Source organism: Anolis carolinensis, chromosome 1 (genome assembly GCF_035594765.1).
Source record: "Anolis carolinensis isolate JA03-04 chromosome 1, rAnoCar3.1.pri, whole genome shotgun sequence".
Lineage (NCBI taxonomy): Eukaryota > Metazoa > Chordata > Lepidosauria > Squamata > Dactyloidae > Anolis > Anolis carolinensis.
The window spans coordinates 50,138,575-50,166,296 of record NC_085841.1 but is presented as its reverse complement, the minus strand read 5'-3'; the positions used below and the strand labels follow the sequence as shown (position 1 = coordinate 50,166,296).

Sequence of the window (27,722 nt, the reverse complement as noted above, 5' to 3'; positions counted from 1 at the left end):
ACCTAGTAAATGTGAAAGTTATTTCTTCTAAGCGAATCTGTGCAGAGTGATTGATGCCATGTCTCCTTCTCTGTTAAAGTGGCAGAAAAAGTGGGTTGTACATTTTCTCAAGAGGAGGCTGTGGGTTTTGTTTGAAACAGAGTGGGATAGAAGCAAAAACAGTTTGCTCTTTAGTACTGGAGCTCATTACCTGTGTATTCTTGTACTCCAGATTAAGAAAGCTGAAATGGATCGGAAAACCCTTGATTGGGAGATTGTGGAGCTGACAAATAAGCTCCTGGATGCTAAAACTACCATCAATAAACTGGAAGAGCTCAATGTAAGTAATCATTTACTTAGACCATGCATCCACAACAAATATATTGAATGGATACATCCTTTTAAACTAATATTGGCAGGTGGTGTTGCATTATGTGAAAACCTGAATGCTTTCACCTTTCTGAGAATTAAGGAAGTGGAAGTCCCAAAAGATGACTTGCAGCTTATAATTCATTCTAAATCTGAACTAGAATTAGGCAAGGAATCTTTAAATTCAAAAATCATTTGGAATTAATGATGAACATATCATTAAACTGTCTCTGATGATATTCTAGTGCTTTTGGTATTTGTTTTGCACTTTGTGATATATTTTGTTTTATTATAACAAGAATTCCGTATTAATTTTTCTATGCACCTCACAAAATGATCTATTGTATATAGTCATGTTTAAGTCCAGAAATTTTAGTCAAGAAGTCAATCCAAAAAGCTGGGCTGTCTTAGCTATGAGCCAGTGTGACTCATCTTAACTATTGTTTTTTTTTAAGGAACTTTTCCGTTCTTGAGTAAAGTGGCAAAAGGCAAGAACGTAGTCCAACCTGGGAGAACCTAAAACAAGCACGGACCTCCATTATAGTGTCACTTTTGGCCCTTTTGAATGCCTGAATGGGAAAATCTAGCTAGGAGGAAATTACTGTGGCAGTGTCCCCCTGAGGCAGTGCTGATGCTTTCCCCTCTATATGGAATGATTGCCAACTTATCCATAGGTCATATAAAAAATCCATAATTTTGGCCTCAAAACTTGCACTGTATATATGGGATTATACACAAGTATACTGTATCTGATATGCTCTGACCAGTTTAAAAATTGCCAGGTATATTCCCTTATGGGTCTCATGTATCTCCCACTGAGTGGGTACCTGTCACTAAAATCATAGTGAGTTGGTAACCTTTTATGCATTTTGATCTAATGATCACTCCCCTTAATTTTGGGCATCTCAGAACTGAAATTTCTGAAGACATTCATGAAAAGGAGAGCAAAAAGAAGTGAGACTTTCACAAAATTAAAATAAGCTCAATATGTGAGCTCCCACCTTTCTTGTCCAGCAAGCATCTAAACCATATAGGACCAGTTCCTGATGAGTTTTGTTTGGAGAATTAACAGCAACCTTCTCAAAGAGGTATTGGTTGGGAATAAAGTATTTTGAAAGGACTTTTAGAAGAGGTTGAGGAGAAGATGGTACCCAGCGAAGGGAGTTCACTTAGTACTGGTTCTTCAAGTAGTCTAAGAAAGTGACCGGGCTTATATGGCAGATTATAGGATATCATTAAATAGCAGTCAACTCTCTGTTATTTTAATCAACTTTTTATTTTTTGTCCTAGACAACAAGTTACATGTATGTGACCACATAATTACCATGTGTTTGTTTTTTTGACAGGAGAGATATCGGCAGGACTGTAACCTAGCAGTTCAGCTCTTGAAGTGCAACAAATCTCATTTTCGAAACCACAAATTTGCTGATGTGAGTAGAAACCTTGACAGGTTTGATAAAGAGACCTTGTTTTTAAATATGGCAGTCTGGAAAGAGCTTATGAAATTGCAAACTTTCCCTCTTTTTTCTTTTTTTTCCATTTGAGTTTGTGTATTGCCTCACACAGTTGTGGAAAATGACGAAGTAACTTCCCTGTTTCCCCGAAAATAAGACATCCCATGAAAATAAGACCTAGTAGAAGTTATGCTGAATTGCTAAATATAAGGCCTCCCTGAAAGTTAGACCTAGCAAAGTCTTTGTTTGGAAGCATGCCTGCTGAACAGAACACCAGAGCATATAGAATCGGTAAACCTACGTAGATCATTGTACATGGAAATAATGGTAATAACAAGAAAGTATTGATAGGATTCTCAGTTTGTCTGGTTGTGCTAGTTTGTGATGACAACTACTGTACAGTATATAATAAATGTTGAGTTTTTTTAGTTCAACAGTACATGTGAATTCTTCTTCATGGAAAAAGAAGACATCCCCTGAAAATAAGACCTAGCATATCTTTGGGAGCAAAAATTAATATAAGATACTGTCTTATTTTCGGGGAAACAGGGTTGATATTTTTTAACCCAATAAGTTTGTGGTTGTTTCAGCTGGATACAAGACTTTGTAGCATTTTGTCATTTCTAGTCTATATAAATAATACCAGATCTCTCATCATTCAGTAGTGCTGGGCTCGGTCACAGCTTAGGGACCTTTTTCAAAAGATAGCACTATTTTATTAGTACTAGAAATAGTAGTAGTGTACTTAAACCAGTTTTCATCAAAATAGCATTCAGATAAGACCACAGTGAGATATAAGTCATAACAGTTACGGGGAAGCAGCAGAGCTACTTGAAGACATATGGTAGTTGAATTACTCATTCAGTTGAGTTGAATTCCTTTTTTTACTGTTTACCTAAATATCTGCACAGAAGTAACTAAATGCATGTCAGTAGGAAGAGTAGTCTACCTTATTGGAATCATCGCGAAGAGGGCCTTATCATTTGTGTATAGAAATGATGAGGCCCATATAGAAAAGCTTAATAGCAGATACTTGAGAAAGACCCTTGACATACATTGTAATACATTGAAAAGGTTTGAGAGTACAGATGGTCCTTCAAATAGGCTGGTCCCAAAACATTCAAAGCTTAAGTTTAGATCTTTGATCTGGGATCAGATGTGTACTAACAGTCTGCTGTAATACTTTTATAAATCCCAGCTCTTTTCACACATGCACCATTAATGTAAGGTGATGTTATATGATCATAAGATGAAAATATATTCCTAGATTGCAAAATTGAATGATGGCCTACTGAAAGTGCCTTTACTAGGAAAGGAAAATGATCTGACTTCAGTTATGTGATTTCAGAATTATTCAGAAAGCTTTCTACAGTTCCATGGATGTTGCAATTCACAATAAAGATGATTTAGCAGATGTTATTCTTCCATTTCAAAAGTCCATATAACTGAAAATACAGTCAGCTTCAGTCAGTACTTTCACCAAGTGAATGTGTTTTACACAAAATGACAATCTTCCAGTTGCTGGCAGCTTTCACCACTCTTCATTTTAAGAATGACATATTGTTTTGTTGTAATTGGATATTCATTCTTTCATGGGCTGTTATTTATCCATACAAATAAGCAACAAAATATTCCATTTCCATTTCTTTATTGTTTATTTGGTGTTTGTTCTCTAACTGAAAGCAGAGCTAGTATGATGATATAGGCTATTATTTGCTACATGTTGCTTCATAGCATTTTGAATTTTTAGTCTTTTTTTGGGAATGTTACTGATGTGTTCATTCCTTCAGGATGGCCTTGAAAACATATGTAAAATAATACGCATCAAGTAATCGAAAACAGCAACAACAAATCCTACATACAACATCATAGTACACTTTCTCAAGATTTTAAAGGACTAAGGGGGCTATGTTAGAGGTTTATAACATGTTTTTACAAGTATATAGACATTTTCTTCTCTCACACACACTTTTTCTGCAAAACTTGAATATGAGGTCATCCAATGAAGTTTAAAGATGGGAGACTCAGAACAAAGTTCTTCATCTAGAATCAAGTGGAGCCCCCGGTGACCCAATGGGTTAAACCCTTGTGCTGGCAAGACTGCTGACCTGAAGGTTGGGTTGCTGACCTGAAGGTTTCTGGTTCGAATCTGGAGAGAGCGTGGATGAGCTCCCTCTGTCAGCTCCAGCTCCCAATGCAGAGACATGAGAGAAGCCTCCCACAAGGATGGTAAAACATCAAAACATCCAGGCATCCCCTGGGCAAAGTCCTTGCAGACGGCCATTTCTCTCACACTGGAAGCGACTTGCAATTTCTCAAGTCGTTCCTGATACAAAAAAAAATCCAGAATCAAGTTAAACTATAGGATTTACTATCACAAGATGTAGAGATGGCCACCAATCTAGACGGTTTTAAAGGAGAAATAGAAAAATTCACAGTAAAGAGATGTGAGTAGTCATGATAGTCAAATACTACCCTCAGAACCAGAGTTCCTTTTTAGAGATCATTAATCAAAGAAGGGCTCATGTTGTTCTTGTGGACTTTCCATGGTCATTCTCACTTAAACTTCAAATCTTTGCCTCTCCTATTTCAAGTCTCAATATGAATAATGTGTTCAGTGCAAGAGAAAAGATTTAAATAATAAGGAAAATGAACAATATAGTTTATATGTTATATCTCTCTAGCTTAGCCTTTGTATTGCATGAAAATTTTCCAAGACTTCAGCCCAAAACAACAATTTTCTAACCATTGTAATATTATGTACTGATGGTGACACTGATGGGCACAGATTTGATCAGTATTGCTGATTGTAATTGTATCTTCAAAAAGAGGTGAACTCTATGATTTTGAAGAGTTCAGGTCACTTAGGGGTTTGCATTTACAGCTAAAGTCTGCTAGGTTTTAGGATAAATCATACTAATGAATGTCATATGCATAATACTCTACCAGAAGAATAAATGCTTCATAACATAAGCCAGTTACCTGAGAGCTACTTAAGACAATCCATATTATCAAGCAAGGCGCAAAGGGCTTTGTTCAAGTTTAGCATGTAATTGTGGGAGTCCACATAACCTAAAACTCTCCTTTTTCTAATTCGCTCACTTGATAATGCCAGTCAGTGGGGAGAAACACTAGTTAAGGCCCGAAATGGGACACACCGATTCATATCACAGTCCAGCAGCTGTCCAGAGGCACATAATTCATTCTGTTCATTCTGTTGTGCCATCTCCTGCTGTGCCTTTCTTGATGCAACTAGCATAGGGGGAGTCTTTAGCAAGTGGGATTGTTGGCCTTCTCTTAACTCTGGAGTCATAAAGTGCAAGGAGAACCATTGATTCTTATGCCAGGGCAGGCTGCCAAGGCAGTGGCCCATAATTATTACATGATGCCTGAGTGTTGCAGTTCTTCATAGTGGGGGTTGATCATTCAATCCAATGCAGCCATCAGCTATTTTTTTCCACCAATCAATAATACTGTATTGACCTAACATGCACTAGCAAAGATATTCAACTTAGTGAATATGCTTCTTTTTGTTTCTTGTAAGTGTCTTGTTTGTCGGATCTTGTTGCTTCTGTTGAGCCTAAAGGGAAAATAGTTTTTCTTCAGAAATGAATACTTCTGTTTGAACGGTGGTTTAATTATATATTGGATGAGTAGTTTTGGATTGCAGTAGCACAATCTTCCAAGTCCTGCTCCATGTATTTGTCATGTCCTACTACTTCTGATACCTTTTGCACATATAATCTTTCTCCCAGTATAACTTGCTTTCTTCTTTTTCATAGCTTCCCTATGAACTTCAAGACATGGTCAACAAGCACCTCCATAGCACTCAGGAGACTTCAGGACCTGGGCAGGAGGTTCCACACACCTTGGCCCCAAATGATGTTGTGCCTACTTCCGTTATTGCTAGAGTCCTAGAAAAGCCAGAGTCACTGGTGCTCAACTCAGCTAAGTCCAGTAGTGGCAGTTGCCCTATGGCTGAGGATGTCTTTGTGCATGTAGATATGAGTGGAGCACTGCCTGATGCTTGCCCAAGCCCAGGACAGCCTGGAAACGAAGTATCAGGAGGAACAAGGCAGCAAAATGGGAACTGCAAGTCACAGGCCTGTTTAGAGAGTGATGTCCCCACTTTTGAAAAATTGAGTCCATATCCTACTCCACCCCCTCCCCATCCCATGTATCCTGGCCGCAAGGTGATTGAATTCTCAGAGGACAAGGTAAGGATCCCAAAGAACAGCCCTCTGCCAAACTGTACTTACGCCACACGCCAAGCGATCTCCTTGAGCTTGGTTCAGGGGGAGGACGAAAGCTGCGAGAGGCAACGCACCCTTCCCAGTAGTCCCGCTTCAGAAGGGCAACGCTCAGCATCCAGTTGCTCTTACCAGCCATCCCCCAAGGCGAACCGAGCCCCTGGCTCTTCACAAAGCAGCCCCTTCAGCAGCCCTCCACAGGTTCCTAGCACATTTGCTAGCTCTGCCAGCTCTGAGGAGGATTTGCTAGCTAACTGGCAGCGGATGTTTGTAGAAAAGGCTCCCCCAACCACAGAGCGGGTGTTGGTGAATCGTACATCGTTTAGCCGTGACACTGCCCAAGAGCTGCAGAAACGTTTCAGCCGCTCAATGCAGGAGCTGGGCCGTGCAGCCTCTGCCTACTCGGATGGGGAAGAGTCAGTGCAGAGCTGTAGCTGGACGGTGAGCAGAGACTCAAGTGTGGACACAGACAGCACAGAATCCCGAGCCCGACAGAGTCACCTTTCTTCTGACTATGGCACAGACTTCTCCCAGGAGGAAGCCCGCAAGTTGCTGCAGGAGGCTGGCAGCGAGGGGCTAGCAGATCCAGCCATATCTTCCCCAGGGAAGCATAAAGACTACGTGGACCTAGACTCACCAGGGAGTCCATCCGAGGAACAGGGAATGCTATTGCAGGGAAGTAAGGAAAACAACCAAGATGTGGTTTTGGAGCAGAGCACAGAAGTTGGCAAAAGCAAGCCTCCTGGCCGCCCACATCGCAGCCCCAAGAGAATGGGGGTTCATCACCTCCATCGGAAAGATAGTCTGACACAGGCTCAGGAGCAAGGCAACTTGCTCAATTGAGGGTAAGGAGGAAGAATGGCCTAGGCTGCCCTGGTGCAATATTGCCTCCAGTGTTGTTCTCAAGGGCTCCACGTCTAGTTCTGAGATCCAAAGGATGACCACCATGGCACTCCTTGCTAGGAATTCCAGGCCATTTTTATATATTGTTGTATTTTTATTACACGTGAAGAGTGAGAACAGCTCTTTTGCAGCACCTGAACAAAACACTTGGATGTACACCAGCACACCATTTCTGTGCTTGTGTCTTCACAGCTCCGTTTGCACTCATTCTCCTTTCAATTCAGTTCTGCCTTCACACTCTTGTTCCTTCTAGCTAATGCTAAATCATATTTTTGATTTCAAGTTATGCCCTGGGACACCTCAAGCCTGTATTCCTACTTTTTCAGTTTGTGCCAAGACACAGGAACATTTTCTCCCTATTTTTCTCATCTGAACCCTATACCAACCTGCCATGACAAGGCCATGAATGAGGTATGAAGGCTTCCATGGGTGGGTGTCCTCAACTGTCCAAGCTTTATTGCTTCTGTTTTGCTGCATTTGTTTTAGTTTCTGCTATTGTGTATATATGCATAGGTGTGAACAAGTTGGACAGTACTCAAGAGATCACACCTGTGTGTTCCCTTGCCCTCTAAGTGATGATCAAGTCATGCTACTGGTTGGGATGAACTTCAGACTCTGAAATCTAGGTTTTGTCCTCCCAAGCTGGGATTCAGAGCTTCTAGTCAATCAGCAAACTTAAGTGGTCTGTTTGCCATGGTGGGCTAGGTTATGCGTTTGTCTTCGTATAACTGTCATGTCAACTCTCACTTAGTTTTTATTTCATTTGGATGTCATATTCTTTGTATATTCTTTCAGGTCTTGAGTTTTTAAAATGTGGTCTGTCCTTTTGTAAATGAGCAACCATCTTGCAGTACCTTCTGTACAAGAAGTGACTCATTTTACTCGTTGTTGGTGTTGCCCTATATCAAATCCAATGTTTCTTGACCAGCAGAAGAAAATATTCTTCTTGATCAGGCCTAGAGAGTGCAGTCACTTTACCTCTTGATGACTGCCTTTGGCATAGAAGATGCCTGACTTTGTTTGAACACCCTCCTCATCTTCATAGCCAACTAATGACAGTGGGCATCCCTGTTTGGATAGGGCTCCATATTAAAATTAGTGCCTTTCCAAGGCCTTTTCCGAGGCCTGATATTTACCCTTCCCGTCTAGTTTGTCTCTTCAGAAGTGTTTTCTGTATTTTTATTTTAATTGTAGTGTTTGTGTTCTTTGTGTATGTGCATGTTGCTTGGGGGATGGATTAGGAAAAACTCACAGTGTTAATAATTATTCAGAGGGATAAAGCTCAATTAATTTTGCGAAATGTCTGCTGGGCTCAGTTATATTGTTGGATGCCTTTGTCTGAATGAAGTCTGTGTGATTTTCCACAGGAGACTTACCCCTTGAAGCCTTTCTCCTCAGCACAGGAAGTGTTCTCCCCTGGAAACACCAGCAAAGCAGTCCAAAAGCTGCCAGTAAAATCCCACTCACAACCCTGCAAGGCCTCTCCCCTTACTTTTTCTGCACTCATTGAATGGATGGCATAGCCTATGTTGCATACATCTCTGCCTGTAATGTACTGTGCTTGTGCAGTTCCTCTGTCGTCTCCCACTTTAGCCAGGGTCTGCTGTGCATAGCCTTGGACAGTTTAGCCATAGCCAATTATAGATGTGGCCTTGTTTAAATGCTTGTTTACCTGGCCACTCCTTTCGTTAAGCTGCTAGGTACTGGATCTTGGTGTTGGGATGCGATTCCGTATTTTTCATTCAGCAAAGCTAATAAATTGGTGCTAAATATGGACACTTTTCCTTTATCCTATAACACATCATGCCCCTTGAAGCAATGCTCCCCAAAGAAATGGCCCAGGCTGCTGCTTCCACAGTCAATATCCAGGAAACTATGTGAATATGGAAAACGGAAAAATTATTTTAGTGATTTCTGGAACTTTAGAGTGGGGGGTGCTGGTCTATCACATCAGATAGTTTGAGAGGCACTGATTAAAAGTCTTTGGCAGTTCACTGCTCTGTTCACCCACTTTTTAAAAATCTTTCTTTGCTCTGAACTCGTTTCTTCCTGTTGGAGCCTTATAGTATTCTCCCTTTCTACCTTCAAGAACTATTGGGGATACAAAGTCTTCAGCAATGATCGGTGGCCTCTCATATATTGGCAGTATTAGACAGTTACAATGTTGGTTGAAATCGATGTTTTAATCATGTTGGGTTAAAGGCTGGGGAGGAAGACAGGCGACTCTTCTTGAGTGCAACCAAGCAGTGCTGCTTAACATGAAACTACATGGCAGTGAATCTTGACAGAACTGAGGGGCTGAGGCACTAGTACAAGACCAGCCTTCCTCCCAGATCTTTGTGTGGACCTGCCTCTTCACCCTTGGCATCTTGCTCATCTCTGGCAGTATTAATTCTCTTGGGGAGTATGAGTTGCCTTCTTTAGTTGCCCCACATTTTTACAGTTTCCCACCTCAAGACTGTTAATCCCAGACTAATGTTTTTTTCTGAGATTTTGACACTGATGATGTATATTTTAAAATCAGAAATAAACTATTTTAAAAGTATGTCTCAGCATTTCTGTTTTCTTATAGAAAATTAAAATATGGCCACAGCAAACTGTAGAAACTGAGATCTTTTTTAGGACTTTCAGTCCATTGGGTTTCAGCATGTTTCCCAAACCAAGCATAAATCTTTTGCATCACTTGTTAAATCTTCTTGAGTTAGAGAGCATTAAAACACTATATGTATTGCCAGTTTACTTCTGGAACTGTTACTGGTTGTGCTCCAACCACTGTAGGGTTTGGTTTTGGCCCTCTAAGGGATGCTGGAGCAGAAAGCAAGCTGCTGATTTTGGCCAATTATTTTTTAAAAGGAGCCCCAGTGGCGAAGTGCATTAAAGCACTGAGCTGGAGACCGAAAGGTCCCAGGTTCAAACCCCAGGAGTGGCGTGAGCAGCCGCTGTTAGCTCCAGCTCCTGCCAACCTAGCAGTTCGAAAACATGCCAATGTGAGTAGATCAATAGGTACCGCTCCGGCAGGAAGGTAACAGCGCTCCATGCAGTCATGCCGGCCACATGACCTTGGAACTGTCTACGGACAACGCCGGCTTAGAAATGGAGATGAGCACCAACCCCCAGAGTCAGACATGACTGGACTTAACGTCAGGGGAAACCTTTACCTTTACCTATTTTTTAAAAGCGAGGTAGGTTTTACAAGTGCTTTTACTGCATGGTGTCTACAACTTCATCTCTTTCCTCCACTATTTATTTAGCTCCATGCCAATCTTGATTTCTTCAGATTTTTGTGCTAGTTTCCAACTATTCTGCACAGTGATCAAAAAGTTGGGAGATGCAGTCCATTGGGAGGAACCCAGGATAGGAAAGGTTGGTCTGCGCCGCTGCAAATCATGGGCAGATGATTTCCAGAAATCCCTTATTAGAAACTGCAGAACACTACTGCCTCCTAGTGGCACATGTGATAGTTCTGCTATTATTTTGTTAAGGGATTGAACACCAGGTGCTATAGAAAATAGGAACTGGCAAAACCTCTTGAGTATACCTTGCCTAAGAAAACCCAATGAAATTCATGCTGTTGCTATAAGTCAACAGATGACTTGAAGACTCACAAACACTATGGTTCAAACCCTTGCAGTAGGTAATTTGGCGAGCCTGTGATATATCGGAACTCTTGCACAAACTATACTAAAAAAGTATAATGCTCAATATGTTGGGTGACAACATATTGAAGGAAATGTTTGTTAAACACCTACACTTAGCCCAGGTGGAAATGGCATTACCCATTATATCCCAGACACACATTTCTACATTGTGCCTTTAATATCTTTTCCTAATCTATAATGACATTTTATTGGTCTCAAAAGTTTAATATTCCTGTTTCTGAGATTTCCCCAACTGTTTTTTTCCTAAGGTATTGTTATGGTTAAATCTTCCAGCTTCTTGTGGAACCTTAAATGTAGGTTTCTCCTTAATACAAAATATGGCTGCTTCTGCATTATTGCTTGAAACCACATCTACACAGAAAGTGTTGTGTGTAATGACTAAAATAGTAAACCCTTGTATTTATACAACTTCAAGAAGCTAACGGCTGATGAGAAACCCAAACCATGATGCTTGACACAAATTATATGCATTAGTTTCTGCAGGAGGCAGTCTCTGAAGCTATACTTATGTTTATACACAGCTGGAACAAGAGCTGACCACCCTTACTCAGCCAATGGTCACTACACCAGATTGTCCATATTGTGATGCTACATATAGTACAGTGAGAATAACACTAACATACATGCTTGCTTTAAAACTAATGCATTCAGACTATTCTCTCTTTTTCCTCAGATATTTCTAGGCCTCACTGTGGCTGTTTCAGATACCTTTTGTCTCTAGTGTTCTATTCCAATTTATTCCATTTATATCTCCCCCTTCTAGCACAGGATCCAAGGTAGTTTTGTGAAATTTGAAAACATTAAAACAATGTATTTGGAGTATTTCTTTTTTGCACAGTGGGTCATAGAATAAGTAAGTCTATGTTCTCATGACAATGTTGACAACATTAAAATCAACTCTTATTAGGGATGGTGGTGTTTCCACTAGCCTGTATTTGCAAGATGTTGGGGACAAATATTACTGTAATTTTATTGTAACTCTTCTCAGATGAATTGGTTTTTTGTCCCTGTACAAAGCCTAATCCCTTGAAAGTTTTTCTGCTTATGTGTGGTTAGAAATGAATGTGCCTTTGAAAGCCACAACTATATCATTTCTGTGAACTTTATAAAATCCTATTCAGGACATAGATACAAGCAATAAAAAGAGTATCTGTTATACATAAATATACACATCTGAATAAATAGAACTTCCCCAAAAGGTCAGTTGAGAGTAGGCAGAGTCTGAAAAATACAGCAACTGGACAATCACAAGCAACTGACAAAGTCATAGAACACAGGTTAATTTGGGTCAGGTCCCAGTGTAGAGCTAAAAGGTGACTTCAGTAAGACACAGTGTGTGGAGCAGGCCTAACAATTGCACATGGGCATATGAACTTTCACACTTTGGCCTAGTGCATATACTCACTTGCAAACACACAAGCAATTGTTGACATTCACACATGATATGTGTAAATGCATTCCCATAAACACACTCTTCCCACATACAGAAAACTATATTTTTCATCAAGAGGCTACTGGAGTTTCCTGATCACATCTCTGTTTCTGCTAAAAGACTTTCTCCAAGGCCTGATGTTACCAAAACCATCTGGGAACTGGAATCTGAAATGAAAAGTGTGATTTTGCTAATGAGTTGGAAGGCAGATGTTATCTGTACATAAAGTGTAGGTATACTTTGGGGACAACTAAAATTATTAGCAGGGAGAATATTAAAGGTAAAAATGCCAGCATCTACAATCTTAAGTGTTCCAGAAGAAAGCAAATGAACTTTATCCCCAGCTTGTATAGTCAGTGCTCTTAAACTAGGGAATGTGGTTGAACTATTCCTCCCACCATCCCTTACCATTCGCTGCTAGGCTTCCTAATGACAACTAGGATCTAAAGTCTGGGGAGCCAAAACTATCCCAGGTTTTTCAATCTGGTGTCTCCCATATATATTTGGATTATATATCCCAGCATTCCTGATGACTGACCAGGCATGAGGTTCATGAGACTTGAAGTTTTCAGGGAATGAGTACTTGTCAGGAAAAGACAGTCCTGGCTATGTTCAAACAATTCTCATTCATTCAGATTTAGGATGAATGAAGTCTGCTACGCTATTAATGTCTGACTACATAAAGAGACAGCCTGTCTCCTATTGTAACCAGAGAAATCATTAGTTTAAGTGCAGTAATAGAGTTCCCATGCAGATGTGCTGCCTTTTGAACTGAAGTTTGCCCACTGCCAGTTTCCCTTCACAAAATGTGGTCTGTTAATGGGAATCTAGGTTAGATTCTGCGAATCAAGTTTCAGTAACTACATCAACTATTGTATTTAGGAGACCGTAGTACTTTCCTACCTGACAAAAAAAGGTAAGAATAATAACCAACGGGCTAGACAAGAAGCACATTAATCTTAGATATATTCCAAATAACTGTCCTTTCCTGTTAAGGTTTTGGTCTGTTGCTGTAAGCCAACAAATCCCAAGAGACTAGATCATTTTGTGGCTACTGTTGTTGGTTTTCTATTTTAATATATCAATTTGTAATTTTAAAAAATGGAAAAAAATAATCTCTCCTGGATCTTTTCGGAGGCCCGTCTATGCCAACATGCTTGTTACAAGTGCCCAACATGTTGCATAGGGTAATTCTGCCAGCAGGACAGAGCAAAAGCACCCTCTTGCTCATGTTCTCCCAAAGTCCTATGCGGAGGCGTACTGCCACTGATGCAGGAGGGTACATGTTCCTCAAGACTAAGCAAGTAGCAAAGGCACCAGCTGCTGGGTTAGAGAAGATAAAGGGCTAGACTTCATACTACAGAGGGGAAGGTTTTTCATTATGAGTAACTATTGGGATGCAAACAGCAGCCACAAAAAGGATGCAATAAAGCTTTGTGATTTTCTTGCCTTTTTTCAAAAATGAGCTGAACACAATCGTTTCCCAATCTTGCCAACCTCCCATTCCCCCTTTTCACCGCCACCTCTCAGTGGGGGCTCAGAAGCCTTACTGCTCTGACAGATCCAGGAGTTCTTCTCTCTGGCCATGACTTCACGATTCTCCGTCTCTTCCTCTTCCTCACCCTCAGAAAGAAGGTCAGAGATCTGTTGCTGGAGTTCAGGACTGATGTTGTTTTCTGCCAGGATCAATGTCCGCAAAGCAGTTGGGTAGTTTTCTACCATGTCCAGCAGGATCTGAACAGGATGAGAGCCAGAGGCAGCTGTACTAGAGAGCTCAACTTAAGAAGACGACCAATGAAAACGAATGCAAGAATCAGATCTGGTTTTAGCCTGAAAATGTAAGCTCTTTACTATAGTTGACTTTAGAACAGTAGGTTGAGCCTCCCTTATCCAAAATGGATAAAAAAAACCAAGCAGCGTAATATGTACTATATTTGCAAAGCTGGAGAAATGTGGATTCACATAGCATTATGATTGGAGTACCTTTGAGACTTAACAGTGAGAATGAATTTGGTAGCATAAGCTTTAGTAGCCTAAGTACTTCCTCAGATGCAAGATACTTCCTTTGTATCTGAGGAAGTAGGCTGCAGGCTGCTACCACTTTTAACTGCCATGAGTCAATGCTAAGGAAACAAAAGTTGTAGTTTTACAAGATCCTTTGCTTACTCTGCCAAAAAGTGCTGCTATCTCATAAAACTACAAATCCCAAGGTTCCACAGTACTGAGCTACAGCAGCTTTAAACTATTGATTCTAACGCATTCATAGCCAATGAAAGCTTATGCTATCAACTTTGTTCTCTGTTTATCTTGAAGGTGCTACAAGATCCCTTTGTATACTAATATTTCAGACACAATACAGCTCCTAATTCATAGTTCTTTAGGTTCTCTCTATAAGAGAGAAAGAGTGTATTTGGGGTAAATGGTGTGCAACTCATTCTGCTGGCTTTTTTGACCTGGAAAAGGACATGAAGTGCAACCAGGGGCCATATTCTCCTTACCAAGGCTGATTGGTTAGTAAGTCCTGTTCCTTCCAGGTCCAAAACCTCTAGGGTACGGCTGGATGCCACAGAAACTGCCAGCATTCCCGCTATCTGGTCACCTAGGGAGCAGAAAGCCAGGAGATGTCAGTAGACCTCAGGCAGCAGGATCCAAGGACAGCGCGGCAATTCCAGTGCCTCCTCTTCCTCTCCATCTCCTCTCGCCCCAGACTGACACCCTGAGTCTCAGGGACAGACGCAACAGGTGCCACATCCCCTCTCTCTGGGTAAAGCAAACCTGCCTGTTAAGATGCTAGGCAATGGTTCTCAACCTGGGGTCCCCAGATGATTTTGGCCCTCCAGAAATCCTAATAGCTGGTAAACTGGCTGGGCTTTCTGGGAGTTGTAGGCCAAAAACATCTGGGGACCCCAGGTTGAGAACCACTGCGCTAGGCAGAAGTGATAGCTCAGTGTTTATGGGCACTGCTCTTGTGTCCCTTGCAAGTTGGCCAAGGGAAAAGTGATGCTCCCGACGTGGCTGGAGGGCTTCTCCTCGGTCCTAGGGAATATCTAGAGAACAGTAAAGGCTCAGGTAGCGATATGTGGCGAGGAGTGGCTCCAGTTCTCCTTCAAGTCCTAAGGCGGAGGGGAAAGGAAGCGAAGGAAGGGCCTGCTAGGTCTCGTTGTCGTCTCAGTCTCACCAGCTGCCAGTTCTGCTCAAGCGGCGCAGCTGTGGAGAGAGCGGGTTCCCATGGCAACCACTGCCGGGGTGCCACTTTCTCCTTGCCATTTTTCGAAGGAGCGGCTGGGGGCAGGGACATGTTATGACTGCCAAGCCCAGCAAAAGGGATGGATAAGAAGGCCCGCATGGCCAAAAAGGTAACATCCAGAACAGGCACGGTGCCATGCTAAAAACAAAATGAGGAGGAGCTCCTAAGCCTCCAGCTGAATCGTAGGATGCTCTCCTCGGCCCAAAGGAAAGGCCTGGCTGCAGCACATGGGAAGGAAGCCACCCTCTTCGCCTTCCAGACCAAGGCTGGAAACTGTTTGCTTTTATATTTAAAATGCCTAGGGCTGTTTCTAGGGTCTCCAGATGTTATGGACTCCCAACTCCCAGACGTGCCAGCCGGTCTAGGCAGAATTAAAGGATTGTGAGAGCTGTAGTCCAAAATGTTAAGTGCGTTCTGCCTTAGGGCTTTGTTTGAAAAGTGCAAGTATGGGGATCTCATCGCAGCTGAAGTGCTGCTTGGTTTTACATAAATACCAACCTGAACAGATAGAGGAAAGGTTGTTTCTAAGTAGAAGAGAACCCTGTCAGTCATCTCAAACAGCCTTTGCCAGTCAATATAGACAAGACAGCACAATAGACTGCTTGGTATAACAAACGTACCTTTCCTAACCATGAGGATATTTGTTCAATGTGTTGTCGAAGGCTTTCATGGCCAGGGTCACAGGGTTGTTGTGTGTTTTCCGGGCTGTATGGCTATGTTTCAGAAATATTCTCTCCTGATGTTTCGCCCATATCTATGGCAGGTATCCTCAGAAGTTGAGAGGTATATATGATGTGCCATAGATGTGGGCGAAACATCAGGAGAGAATACTTCTGGAACGTGGCCATACAGCCTGGAAAACACACAACAACCCCATGAGGATATGTATTTATTTATCATATTTGTACCCAACCTTTCTCACCTTGGATGGGATTCAAGGCGGCCTTACAACAGGCAGCAATTTCATGCCATACACACATATATTAAAATAAACAGTTACAATTAAAACCAAACAATTAAAACATAAATTATTAAAACAACAAATAAAATCAGGCGAACCAAATCATACTCCAGGGCCATTCCATTTGTCAATCACTTTGATTCATGGTTACTTATTGCCCTACTCCAACTACTATCAAAACCTTGTTCCCAAAGCCACGTCTTATGTTTTTTCCTGAAGGTCAGGAGAGAAGGGGCTGATCTGATTTCAGTGGGGAGGGAGTTCTGTAGACAAGGGGTCACCACTGAGAAGGCCCTGTCTTGTCCCCACCAGTTGCACCTGCAAAGGAGGTGGGACCGAGAGCAGGGCCTCCCCGGGTGATCTTACCCCCCCCCCCCCCCAAGATGATTCATAGAGGGAAATACATTCAGGCAGGTAAGCTGGGCCAGAACTGTTTAGGGCTTTATAGGCTAAAGCCAGCACTTTGAGTTGTGCTTGGTAGCAGACAGATAGCCAGTGGAGCTGGCTGCCAGGGTCATGCCTACTTATTTAAATTTGCTGAGTGAGGGCGCATTCACATACACAGTGGCCATGGTATTACTCCACTTTAACAAACCAAATTTGTAATCCAGTTCAGCTCTGGCTGAGAACTCTAATTGCACTTCACTAAATCCAAACCCCCTATTAGCATGAATAGGCCTCTGGAAATATGTCCTATTTTTCTTCACTGTCAACTGTTCTCACCCCAACAAAAACCCCTAACTCAAAACAAAAGCAATGCATAGATCTGTACTCCTCTCACCCAGGGAGTTGTAGTCCAAGTTCAACACTCGCACCTGGGAACTGTGAGCCACCGCAATCGCCAGGCGCCCCCAACCTTTAGCTGTGATGCCGGGGTTAGCACTTAGGGTCAGCTCCTTCAAACCTAGGTCATAAACAAGAAGTCAAGACAGCACTCAGGAGATTGTTTGCGTATTCTGAGTTAATCAATAAAGAATGCAGAGGACGTCTTTTGTTCCACCTGAAAAATTCATGGTTATAGATCATAAGCTCTAGTTCAGGATCAATTTCAGGTTCAGTGTAGTTTAAAAAACCATGTAACTTTTAATGTTAAAAAATAAAAGCATGGTGTTCAGACATGATTGCAACAACAGAGTTGTGTCATAGCTACTGTCCCCAATGCCACTCCCACCCTCTGCAAAAAAACCCCTCCAAAACACCCAAAACCCTCCATTTAAGCCAAGCAATATCCCAAATGAAGGGTTTCCAAGGTGCTGCAGATCAGGGCACTGGGAAATTAGGCTGCAGTGTTCACCCACTCATGGCACATTTATTATTGTTGTTATTTATATCCAACTTTCATCTCTTAAATGAGACACCCAACACCTCCCTTGTGCACTGCTCCCATAAGTACACAGTCTACCACCATGTTACTAGCATCTCTCTGGATCTCCCCATAGATCAATGTCAAATGCAAGGGCCACAGGCAGAATCCAGCCTGCCAAGCCATTTCATGTGATCTGCGAATCTTTCAATGCCAGGGTAACATAGTTACATTTATATGGTCTTAGAATTGCAAATGTGGCCCTCGGTGAAAACGAATTTGACAGCCTTGCCAAAGATCCTTTGTCCATTTGCATGCAGGAACCGAGCTGGATGTGTCCTGGCTGCTCCACATCCCCAGACACTAAATCATTGAAATGGGGCCACACCACTAACACAAAGGTATTTTGTTGCATATTGGGAGAAGAGGAAACGGAGCTATGCCTGGCAGAGCATGCAGGATCTCAACCTAAATTAGCTTGCAACATGTTAAAAAGGAGAACCGTTTGAATCGTGGTTATATAATGATGAAAGACTGTCTGAACTCCTTTGGTTATACTAAACTTGGACATCTAATCTTCAAAGTCACAGTATTCCAAAGAAACAATAGGTAGTAAAGAGGAGCAAGTGCTGATATCTGCAGAAAAATAATAGTTCTTTATGAAAGAAGTTGGCAAGATATAAACAAGAAGCAGGGGATAATTTGCTATATTTATTTTTTTATTTTGTGTCAAAAGCATTGCATAATAAATAAACTTAAAATGATAAAATAAAGGGAGCTAAATAGTTTTAAACTAAAAATGGGCAACAGCGACTGTATTGTCTGTAGCTTTAAACAGTTCTTCCTCTGTGCATGAGGCAGGGCATTTGTAATGGGTCACCTTATTAGTAGACACTGGAGTAGTTCCATGCACAGAGGGCCTTTCTTTTCAGATACTGATACATGAATAATGAAGTAAAAAGTGGAACAAGGGGATTTTAAATTCATTCAAACCCAGGGTATGCATTATCTTTAAAATTAGTTCCTTGAAAGAATTTGGTTTAACCCAGGATTATACTTTTAGCAAAAGAGGATTTGATATTATTAATGAAGAGCCTCGGTGAATCATATTTACAAGCAAAGGGTATTTTAGATAAATAGCTGACTTCATATGCTGAAATTTATGTTACAGCATCACATTTAGGTTGCAAAGGAAATTACAATGAAATGCTGCATACAAATCCAGATCTCCACACAGACCCTATGGGAATGGTCAGGTTTTGGTTTACATCACAGAACAGTAAAGCTACTTCTGTTGTCAATATGTTTTTTCTCAGAGTAGAAGTCCACTTATTCTTTGCTCTCTGATGACTTCCCTGCCAAGACAGTTGTGTGTGCAGTCTGTATGTGTACCTTCAAGTCACCTTCTGATTTACAACAACTTCATTATTTCAATCAGGATTTCTTAGCAAGGAATAGAGATGGTCTGCCATGGTCTTCTTCTTAAATATAATCTACAGCATTGCTTCTTATACTATGGGTCCTGACCCCAAATAAGGTCTCATTAGTTCAGTATTGGGGTCACGAAAATTGGCAACATAAAATGCCACCCATGCACATAAATCTGCTAGCAAAAACATGCCATGTTTATAGTGAACTCTACAGAGGATGTTTCAGTTGTACTCCATAAAAAGAAAAACCAGCCTGCTTAGCAAGTCTTGCAAATGCTGATTTGTTATAAGTAAATGTTTGAATTTTATACGCCTATATATATATGAGGACATGTAAAAATTTATTGGGCAGAAAAGGGTCATGAGTGGAAAATGTTTGAGAAGCCCTGGTCTATAGCACCTGGTTTTTGTTGGAGCCCCATCTGAAAACTGTCCATGCCTGACCCTACTTAGTTTCCAAAACAGGCAGGATCTAGTGCTTTCCAAGTATTTATCCCATGCTGAGAGAAAGGCGGGACAGATAAAGTGACAGAGATAAAAAAGAAATTTTAAGCAGAATTTATTAGGGCAAGCGTTCTTAAAACTCCCACTCTGTTAATAGAGAAATAACAGTGTAAGCTCAGCCCAAGTCTCAAGACATTCCAGAGATATGCCGGCCAGTACCTGACTTGGCTCCATCAGGAGGCAGGAGCCCACAGATCAAGCTGATCCCTTCGTCGCCCAGCATGCAGTCCCCCAAGTCCAAGGCCACGAGTGAGGGGTGAACAGAGAGTGCAGGGTTGAGGATAGCCAGGCCAGCATCTGTCAGCGGGCTTCCATGGAGGCTGTGTGAACAAAAAGAGCAGGAATTACAAATTCCCCTTCCACGGAGTAGCAATGGACTAGCAGAGGGTCCAAGTAGAAACTATGCTCTTCTCCCAGGAGCATAGAACACAGAAATGCTGACTACTCTTCACAACAACCATGTCAGACTACACAGAAAAGCTACTGAAATCCGCAAGCATATAAGCAATTTTGACAGAAAGGAGGAAACCATGTAAATGAACAAAATCTGGTACCGGTATTTAAAAAATTACAATCAGGATAATAAATAAAGAACAACACTCTGAAAACAGAGGAATTCCAGACATGAAACAAACAGGGCCAGCTAACACCTCCCAACAAAGGATTCCCCCAAGCAGTAAGCAGCCAGACCTTGAAGCTGAAAGGCTATTCAATGCTAATCAAAGTGGTCAGTTGCAACATTCACATCTGCCTCAAACACACAAGAGTTCTTTCTCCCACCCTGGACATTCCACAGATATATAAACCTCCCATTTCTGAGGGGTAAACTCAGCTCAAAGCATCAGGATTTGCAGGGTTGTTGTATGTCTTTTGGGCTGTGTGGCCATGTTCCAGAAGTATGCTCTCCTGACGTTTCGCCCACATCTATGGCAGGCATCCTCAGAGGCTGTGCATTTTTCCCCCAGCAGAAAGGCTTAGAATTTAAATAACATCCCAGGTCTCACTGTTCCATGGCTCATACAATGCCGGATTTACCCTTGTGCTTAAGATGTACTTAAGCCAGGGGCCCTGTTGGCGGGGGGGGGGGGGGGGGGGGGGAATCTTCCTGTAAAAAAATAAATTAAAAAGAATACAACTGCTGTGAGTTTTCCAGGCTGTATGGCCATGTTCCAGAAGAATTCCCTCCTGATGTTTCTCCCACATCTATGACAGGCATCTTCTGAGGTTGTGAGGTTTGTTGGAAACTAGGCAAGTGGGGTTTATAGATATGTGGAAGGTCCAGGGTGAAAGAAAAAGCTCTTGTCTGTTAATGTTGCAATTAATCATCTTGATTAGCATTGAAAAGCCTGTCAGCTTCAAGACATGGCTGTTTCCTGCCTGCGGGAATCCTTTGTTGGGAGGTGTTAACTGGCCCTGACTGTTTCATGTCTGGAATTCGCCTGTTTTCAGCGTTGCTCTTTATTTACTGTCCTGATTTTAGAGCGGCTGCGGGGGAAAAGGAAGGGGCCTGAGGCTGTTAGGAATGGTGGGAGTTGAAGTCCAAAACACCAGGAGGGCCGAAGTTTGCCCAGGCCTGGTCTATGGGAGTGTGTCACAAAGCAGGCAGTGTAGGCCACAAAGCAGGCAGTGTAGGTAGGTAGGTAGGTAGGAAGGAAGGCAGGCAGGCAGGCAGGCTTGCTGGTTTGCCCAGCACGGAGCCTCCTTGGTCCCTTATTCCTGGCCTTGCCCTAATACTCACAAGAGGGACTGGACGGAGCGGTTGGTCTTGAGGGCCTCGGCCAGCTGCTTGACCCGTCCCAGGTTGGAGACGATGCCCAGGTTGAGGTTGAGCTGGGCCAGGGAGTGGGACTGGGCCAGTCCCCGGCAGATGCGCCCGAAGTCCCGGTCGGAGAGCCGGCAGCCGCGGAGCGAGAGCAGCTTGATGGAGTTCTCCCGGAGGCTGTCGCAGATGTCGCGGATCTCGGCCCCGGACAGCGTCTCCCCGGAGATCTGGATGGAGCCCGGCAGCATCTTCGCGCCTTCCCGGGGGAGTCACAGGCCAGCCCCAGAGCCTGCGGCGCTCATCCGGGTTGTTTCCGCAGGCAGGGCAATCCCGAGACTGAACGGCGGGCAGGAGCAGAAGGCGCCAGCGGGGCTGGAGGGAAACCCAGGCTGTGCGGTTACTGGGCTGGCCGAGGCGCAACAGAGAGCGGGGGGTCCATGCCCGGGGGCCGTCTGGGCGCACAAAGGCGGCCAATCCACATCAAACGATAGGAAACGATGGTCCCAATGGGTGAGTCACCTGCTTCAGGCCATAACAGACACCGGGAGGCAGGCAAGGACAGCGCTGCAGGAAGAAGAAGGGAAGCCACAATAGCCACGCGCAGGTTCAGATCCTTCCACACGAGCAGTATCTTCGGGAAGAGGGTGAGGAGGGAGCCCTCCTTCCACCCTTCCGCTCCTCCTCCTCCTCCTCCGCTTACCGCGCCGGCATCTTCCTCCGCCGCCTCCCGCTTCCCTGGCGGTTCCTATGGCCACCGCAAGCGGCTCCGCAGCCTCCGCCTCCTGCCAGAGCCGGCAGCAGCGGGACACGCGGCGGCGCCCGCGCCCGCGCCCGCCTCGCCTCACTTGCGCCACACCGCCCCCTAGAGGCCGCCCGAGCACTGCGCCGAGACGCACACGCAGGCGTCTACATAGCCTTACGTAGGGCAAGTCTACATAGAGACCACTAAATGCAGCAGCATCGCCCAAACAGGAATCAAGGAACATGAAAGGCAGTGCAGACTAACCCAACCAGGAAAGTCAGCCAGAGCAGAGCACTTGATCGACCAACCTGGACACAGCGTATTATTTGAGAACACAGAAATGCTGGAAAAGGGCCATAGCCAAAAAGAAATTTCGTGTGTGTGTGTGTGTGTTAAACTTTGTTTCAACGAATCATGAAGGGTAGTTGCATAACGCAAAACAATTTAGAAATCAGGCTCCATGCATAAAATTCAGTGGACACTCATGGGGATTTGGTTAATCAGTTTAAATTCATGAGTAAACTAGGTTTTTTTAAAAATCTGAAAATTTTCGGGGGGCGGGGTTGAACCCCTACCCCCCCCCCCCTCCCCGGCTACAGCCCTGATGCTGGGCCACTCTAACAGCCACTATGTCAGGCGACACAGAGTAGCCACTGAAATCCACAAGTGTGTGGACAATTTCAACAGAAAAGAGGAAACAATTAAAATGAACAAAATCTGGCTACCACCAATATTTAAAAAACCTTAAAATCAGGACAGTAAATAAAGAACAACACTCTGGAAACAGAGGAATTCCAAACATGAAACCATCAGGGCCAGCTAACACCTCCCAACAAAGGATTCCCCCAGTCAGGAATCAGCCAGGTCTTGAAGCCGAAAAGCTTTTCAACACTAATCAAGGTGATTAATGGCAACATCCACACTTGCTTCCAACAGACAAGACTTTTTCCCCCACCTGGACCTTCCACAGATATATAACTCTCCCTTGCCTAGTTAGACGTGGGCAAAACGTCAGGAGATAATGTTTTTGGAACAATGGAAAATTCACAGCAAGCCAGTGATTCTGGCCATTAATGCCTTCGACAACACAGCTGGTAGGCTGGTAGGATTTGTGGGAGTTGAAATCCAAAACCCCTGGAGGGTGGAAGTTTGCCCATGCCTGCCTTGGCAGCCCCCCCCCCCCCCCCCCGTTATAAAAATCCGACTCATAAACTGGGATAGGACACTAGGAAATAGAAGAAAATCACTCCTGGAAGAGTTCTCATGGGGAAAAGGTGTCTCCACTTAAGCTTTTTCACCAATCCTTGTTTCCACAACAAGCCACATTTTCAAAATCCAATTCTCACGGGAGCAGAAAGTGAGGTGAAATCTTCTGAACAGGGGCACAGACAGCAAAACAAACTCCACAGGGGTGTTATCCAAAGCTAACATATATAGCAGGCATGGGCAAACGTCTGCCCTCTTTGGACTTCGAATAATAGAGTTGGAAGAGACCCCATGGGCCTGCCATGCAGGAAAAGCACAAAGTAGCCCTGACAGATGACAATCTAGCCTCTGTTTAAAAGCTTCAAAGGAAGGAGCTTCCACCACACTCCGAGGCAGAGAGTTCCACTGTTGAACAGCTCTTTTGGTCAGGAAGTTCTTCCTAATGCTCAGGTGGAATCTCCTTTCCTGTCATTTGAACCCATTACTCTGAGTTCTACTTTTCAGGGCAGCAGAAAATAAACCTGCTCCTTCTTCCTTATGACACCCTTTCACATATTGATACATGGTGATCATGTCTCCTCTCAGCCTTCTCTTCTGCAGGCTAAACATACCCAGCTCTATAAGACGCTTCTCATAGGGCATGGTCTCCAGACCTTTCATCATTTTAGTTGCCCTCCTCAGGACACCTTCCCGCTTCTCAATATCTCTTTTATCTGTGGTGCCCAAAATTGGACACAGTATTCCAGGTGAGGCCTGCCCAAAGCAGAATAGAGAGGCACCATGACTTCTCTCGATCTAGACACGATATTCCTTTCGATGCAGCCCAAAATCCCATTGGCTTGTTTAGCTGCTGCATCACAATGGTTGGCTCATGTTCAACTTGTTGTCCACAAGGACTCCAACATCTTTCTCACATGGACTGTTGAGCCAGGCATCACCCATTTTGCATCTTTGTATTTCATTTTTTTCTGCCTAAGTGTAGTATCTTATATTTGTCCTCATTGAAATTTTTTTGTTAGTTTTGGCCCTGCTCTCTAATCTGTTAAGGTCCTTTTGAATTCTGATCCTGTCCTCTGGAGTATTAGCTATCCCTCCTACTTTGGTGTCATTTGCAAACTTGGTAAGCATGCCCTCTAAACCTTCATCCAAGTAATGAATAAAGATATCGAACAGTACTGGGCCCAGGACCGAACCCAGTGGCATTCCACTAGTCACTTCATAATGAAGAGGAACCATTGATGAGTACCCTTTGGGTTCGGTCACTTAACCAATTACGGATCCACCTAATAGTAGTATTGCTTAGCTGGTAGGCTGCTAGGAATTGCGTGAGCTGGTCCAAAATGTCTGGAGAGCCAGTTTGCCCATGCTTGCTGTATATAGGCTGAAGTTATACTTCAAAATGTATCTATTCCAACTTACATATGAATTCACCTTAAGAACAGACCTACAGAACCTGTAATGCTGATTGAATCTGCTGTGTAGACTCTTATAATGCAGCTTAGACTACATTATATGAGTCACTCTATACTGACCATACAATGCTGCTTCAAACTGCATTATATGGCAGTATAGACAGACAGGGCCCTATTAAAAATGGAATAGGCTGAAAGCACCTCTTCTGTAGCGGCCAACCTATGAATGAGATCCAGCCTTCCCAGTACAAAACCACCCCTGCTTAGGTCTTTTTACTGGGAAGGCTGTATCATAGTTTGACCATGAATCATAGGGTGTATTTCCACTATAGAATTCATACAAAGAATATAGTACTCTATAGGGCAAATGCAGTAAACCAGGCATGGGCAAACTTTGTCCCTCAAGGTGTTTTGGACTTCAGCTCCCACAATTCCTAACAGCCTATCTGAGGGATGAAGTTTGCCCATGCTTGCAAATGCTTCCCAGTCTTCCCTGAACCACTTAGATGCATCAGTTGTAATGGAAGATGCTATCCACCCCTCTTGCCCTTTGCCTCAGGCAGGGAAATGTCTTGAGTCAGGCCCGCTCTGCTTCTAAGTAGCTCTCATCTGCATTCATTAACACTGTAGGATTAGAAACACTGTAGGATTAGGAAATGGCAGCCAAAGGGTCGGAAGGGTTTGTACTCTATTAAAAGATTACCGTTCTTAATCCATCACTCATTTAACCTCAGCTTTCCTTATAAGTACTGTCTGGGGATAAAGGGAAACGTAGCCTAACAAACTCAGAGGCCGATTGCTTACGGAACAAAGCAACCCTGCCATACCCAGGCTTCTCCCTTTACACCTACTTCAGCTTCCCATCCCTTTCTGTACTGTATCCGCTGTGTCTGCCTTTACTTTTTAAACTACAGTACAGTGATCTATCCTCAATGTCTACAATGCTATCTGGCAGAGGAATCCTGCAGTAATATACTACTGATCATAGGCAACAATGGGCCTACTTCCACTTCCTAAGGTTTACCAGCTCACTGCAGCCTTAGTGTGTGTGATTTTAAAATATTTGTGCATGTCTGTCTGTCTGTCTTATAGTTCCTCATCCCATTGTTAAAAGGAGGGTTTGGGCTTATTATAGTCTTGTTGACTGATAAAACTAAGATCATGTTTTAACTGCCAAGGTTGTGTCATATGATAACCTGAGGTTTGTAGTTGAGCAAGAGGGCATTCAGGCCTCTCTAATTCTCTCTTAGACCCAGTGTAATATATTGGTTTAACTGCTGGACCAGGACTGAATGGATTAAAAACCCTGATCAGCCATGGAAACCCATATAGCTACATGGTTCATGTTGACAGAAGTATTTCCTTATATGAATGCAGCTCCTTCCACGTACAGGACCAGACATTTGCTTATATATGTAGAAACATACATTGATGAGCTCTAATATGACGGAGTTATTAGCCTAAAACCTTTTGTTAACCCCAACCAGAAGAGCCACATTTAATCGATTGGGTTGATCTATGGATTGCCTTACCCATTTTCCTCTGGTTGCCAATAACCAACAGGATTTCTTGTTAAGTGGCGAAAGGCTGTTTGACTTCCAAAGGCATCCATTCAGGATCAGTTTTGGGGGCAACCTATAGGGGAATCTAGGTGCTCGAGGAACAGAACTTGAAAGAGAAAAGCAGCTGCCTTGCTTTAAGCTTTTGTGCTACAAACTAAAGAAATAGGAATACCTCACATTATTATCTGAAGGATAATACACATAGCATAGTAGGCCAACTAGCACATTTGTTTGCACGGAGGTTGTGGGCCTTATAAACCTCAGAGCAGAGCCTTTTTAGCCTTGCCTGGGTAAGCCAAGGACTCACCTTGGGACATTTCTGTGCAGAGTGGCTTTGCTGAAGCTGACAAGTGATGTGAAACTCAAGAGGGAATGTTCCTTGGTGGTGGAATCATAATATGGGACAATTCATTGCTTGGGGACACAAGACAGCGTCCCCTAAACTGCATTGTCAATTTTTGTCAGTATTGCTCTGTTGACTACAAATGATGGAGGTATGTGTGGATATTTAACATGTGAAGAGCTGGAAGGCTGGTATAAAGCAGTAACTCAGGCATGACATGCTGCCACTCCCGTTTCCAATATCTTTCTGTCTTTCCTGTCATTGCTGTTCCTAGGGGTTTCTTCTGTGATGTGGTTACTATCTTTTCATTGCATTATCATGGCATTGTATGAAGACAAGGCCACCAGAGGAGAGACATTTGTAGCCAACAGAAACAACAAACCTGCAGGAGCTATTTGGTGCAAACTAGCTGCGATCCTGTGTGGCACAATGTGGCATAATAGTTGTGCATGAGGAATTATACCACACTGCTCCAGACTTACTGATGAACCACATTCTGTGCCAGGTGTTGGAGAGGCATCTGACGATATCCATAGAGACGTCAGAATTATAAAATAATATGCCAATATCTATTGAGGGTCTTCATAGGTCTCAATGGATAATTATTTAATTCCTTTCCCCACTCTACCAGACGTGGAAAGCCACGGACTAGAGCTGAAGTTTGTGAGTTGAGTTGTTGCAGGGGATGGAATGAAATGCCAAGTTGTAAAATGAGAAAAAAGACAAAAGTAGAGGCACAAGGTGAATTTACACAACCATTATCAGTTGGTATGATTAGAAAACTGCTTTTTAGTAATAGTGGATTTCAGGGATGTTGGGGGGATTATTCAGCCATGATTTTACTTTTCCTCAGCTGGAAGGTGGCAGCTGGTATTAAGGAATAGCTTGGCAGGCGCACAGTTTTTACAAAGAAGCTTTGCTTACTTCAGCAAACATACTGTGCTGGGTTTTCTTGGCTGTATCTCAATGTGATTAGTTACGTGCAAGGAATGCAGGCAAAAGGAGCATGAATTACGGATATGCCTTCCTTCTTCCTGGCCAGTGGATTACAAATGTTTGAGAAGCATTAGGAGCCTCAGGGCATTTTGTACTAAAGAAAGAACAGCTAGAACCAAACCCTCAATAAATGATGAATACATACCAGCAGGGATTGTATAGAAGAGAACAGTATAGTAAACCAGGTAAGTAGGCCGCTTTCCACATA

At 43.1% G+C, this 27,722-nt stretch overlaps 2 protein-coding genes across 9 annotated transcripts in view; one reads left to right on the top strand and one right to left on the bottom strand.

Moving 5' to 3' along the window:
• tjap1 (tight junction associated protein 1) overlaps positions 1–9,500 on the top strand; it is a 73,523-nt gene extending 64,023 nt beyond the window's left edge. For 5 of the 6 annotated variants that reach the window (XM_062974095.1, XM_062974085.1, XM_008125374.3 and 2 more), the window contains 3 exons: positions 212–319; positions 1,695–1,778; positions 5,585–9,500. In XM_062974095.1, coding sequence (XP_062830165.1) covers positions 212–319; positions 1,695–1,778; positions 5,585–6,895 — 1,503 coding nt within the window. In that variant the 3' untranslated portion in view covers positions 6,896–9,500. The remainder of the gene's footprint in view (positions 1–211; positions 320–1,694; positions 1,779–5,584) is intronic. The other variant, XR_010003888.1, reaches the window with a different exon arrangement.
• lrrc73 (leucine rich repeat containing 73) lies at positions 3,434–22,097 on the bottom strand. 3 transcript variants are annotated; one of them, XM_062974128.1, is made up of 6 exons: positions 21,230–22,097; positions 19,651–19,811; positions 17,036–17,158; positions 14,545–14,645; positions 13,597–13,780; positions 3,434–4,128 (listed from the first exon to the last, which is right to left on the bottom strand). In XM_062974128.1, the coding sequence occupies exons 1-6, from the start codon at positions 21,499–21,501 to the stop codon at positions 4,118–4,120; spliced, it is 852 nt and encodes a 283-aa protein (XP_062830198.1). In that variant the 5' UTR covers positions 21,502–22,097; the 3' UTR covers positions 3,434–4,117. The 3 variants fall into 3 exon arrangements, with proteins under 3 accessions (XP_062830198.1, XP_003215971.1, XP_008123518.1); XM_003215923.4 differs by lacking the exon at positions 3,434–4,128 and adding an exon at positions 11,703–12,213 and having other exon boundaries at positions 21,230–22,095; XM_008125311.3 differs by lacking the exon at positions 3,434–4,128 and having other exon boundaries at positions 11,703–13,780.
• Between the last annotated feature and the right edge of the window lie 5,625 nt (positions 22,098–27,722).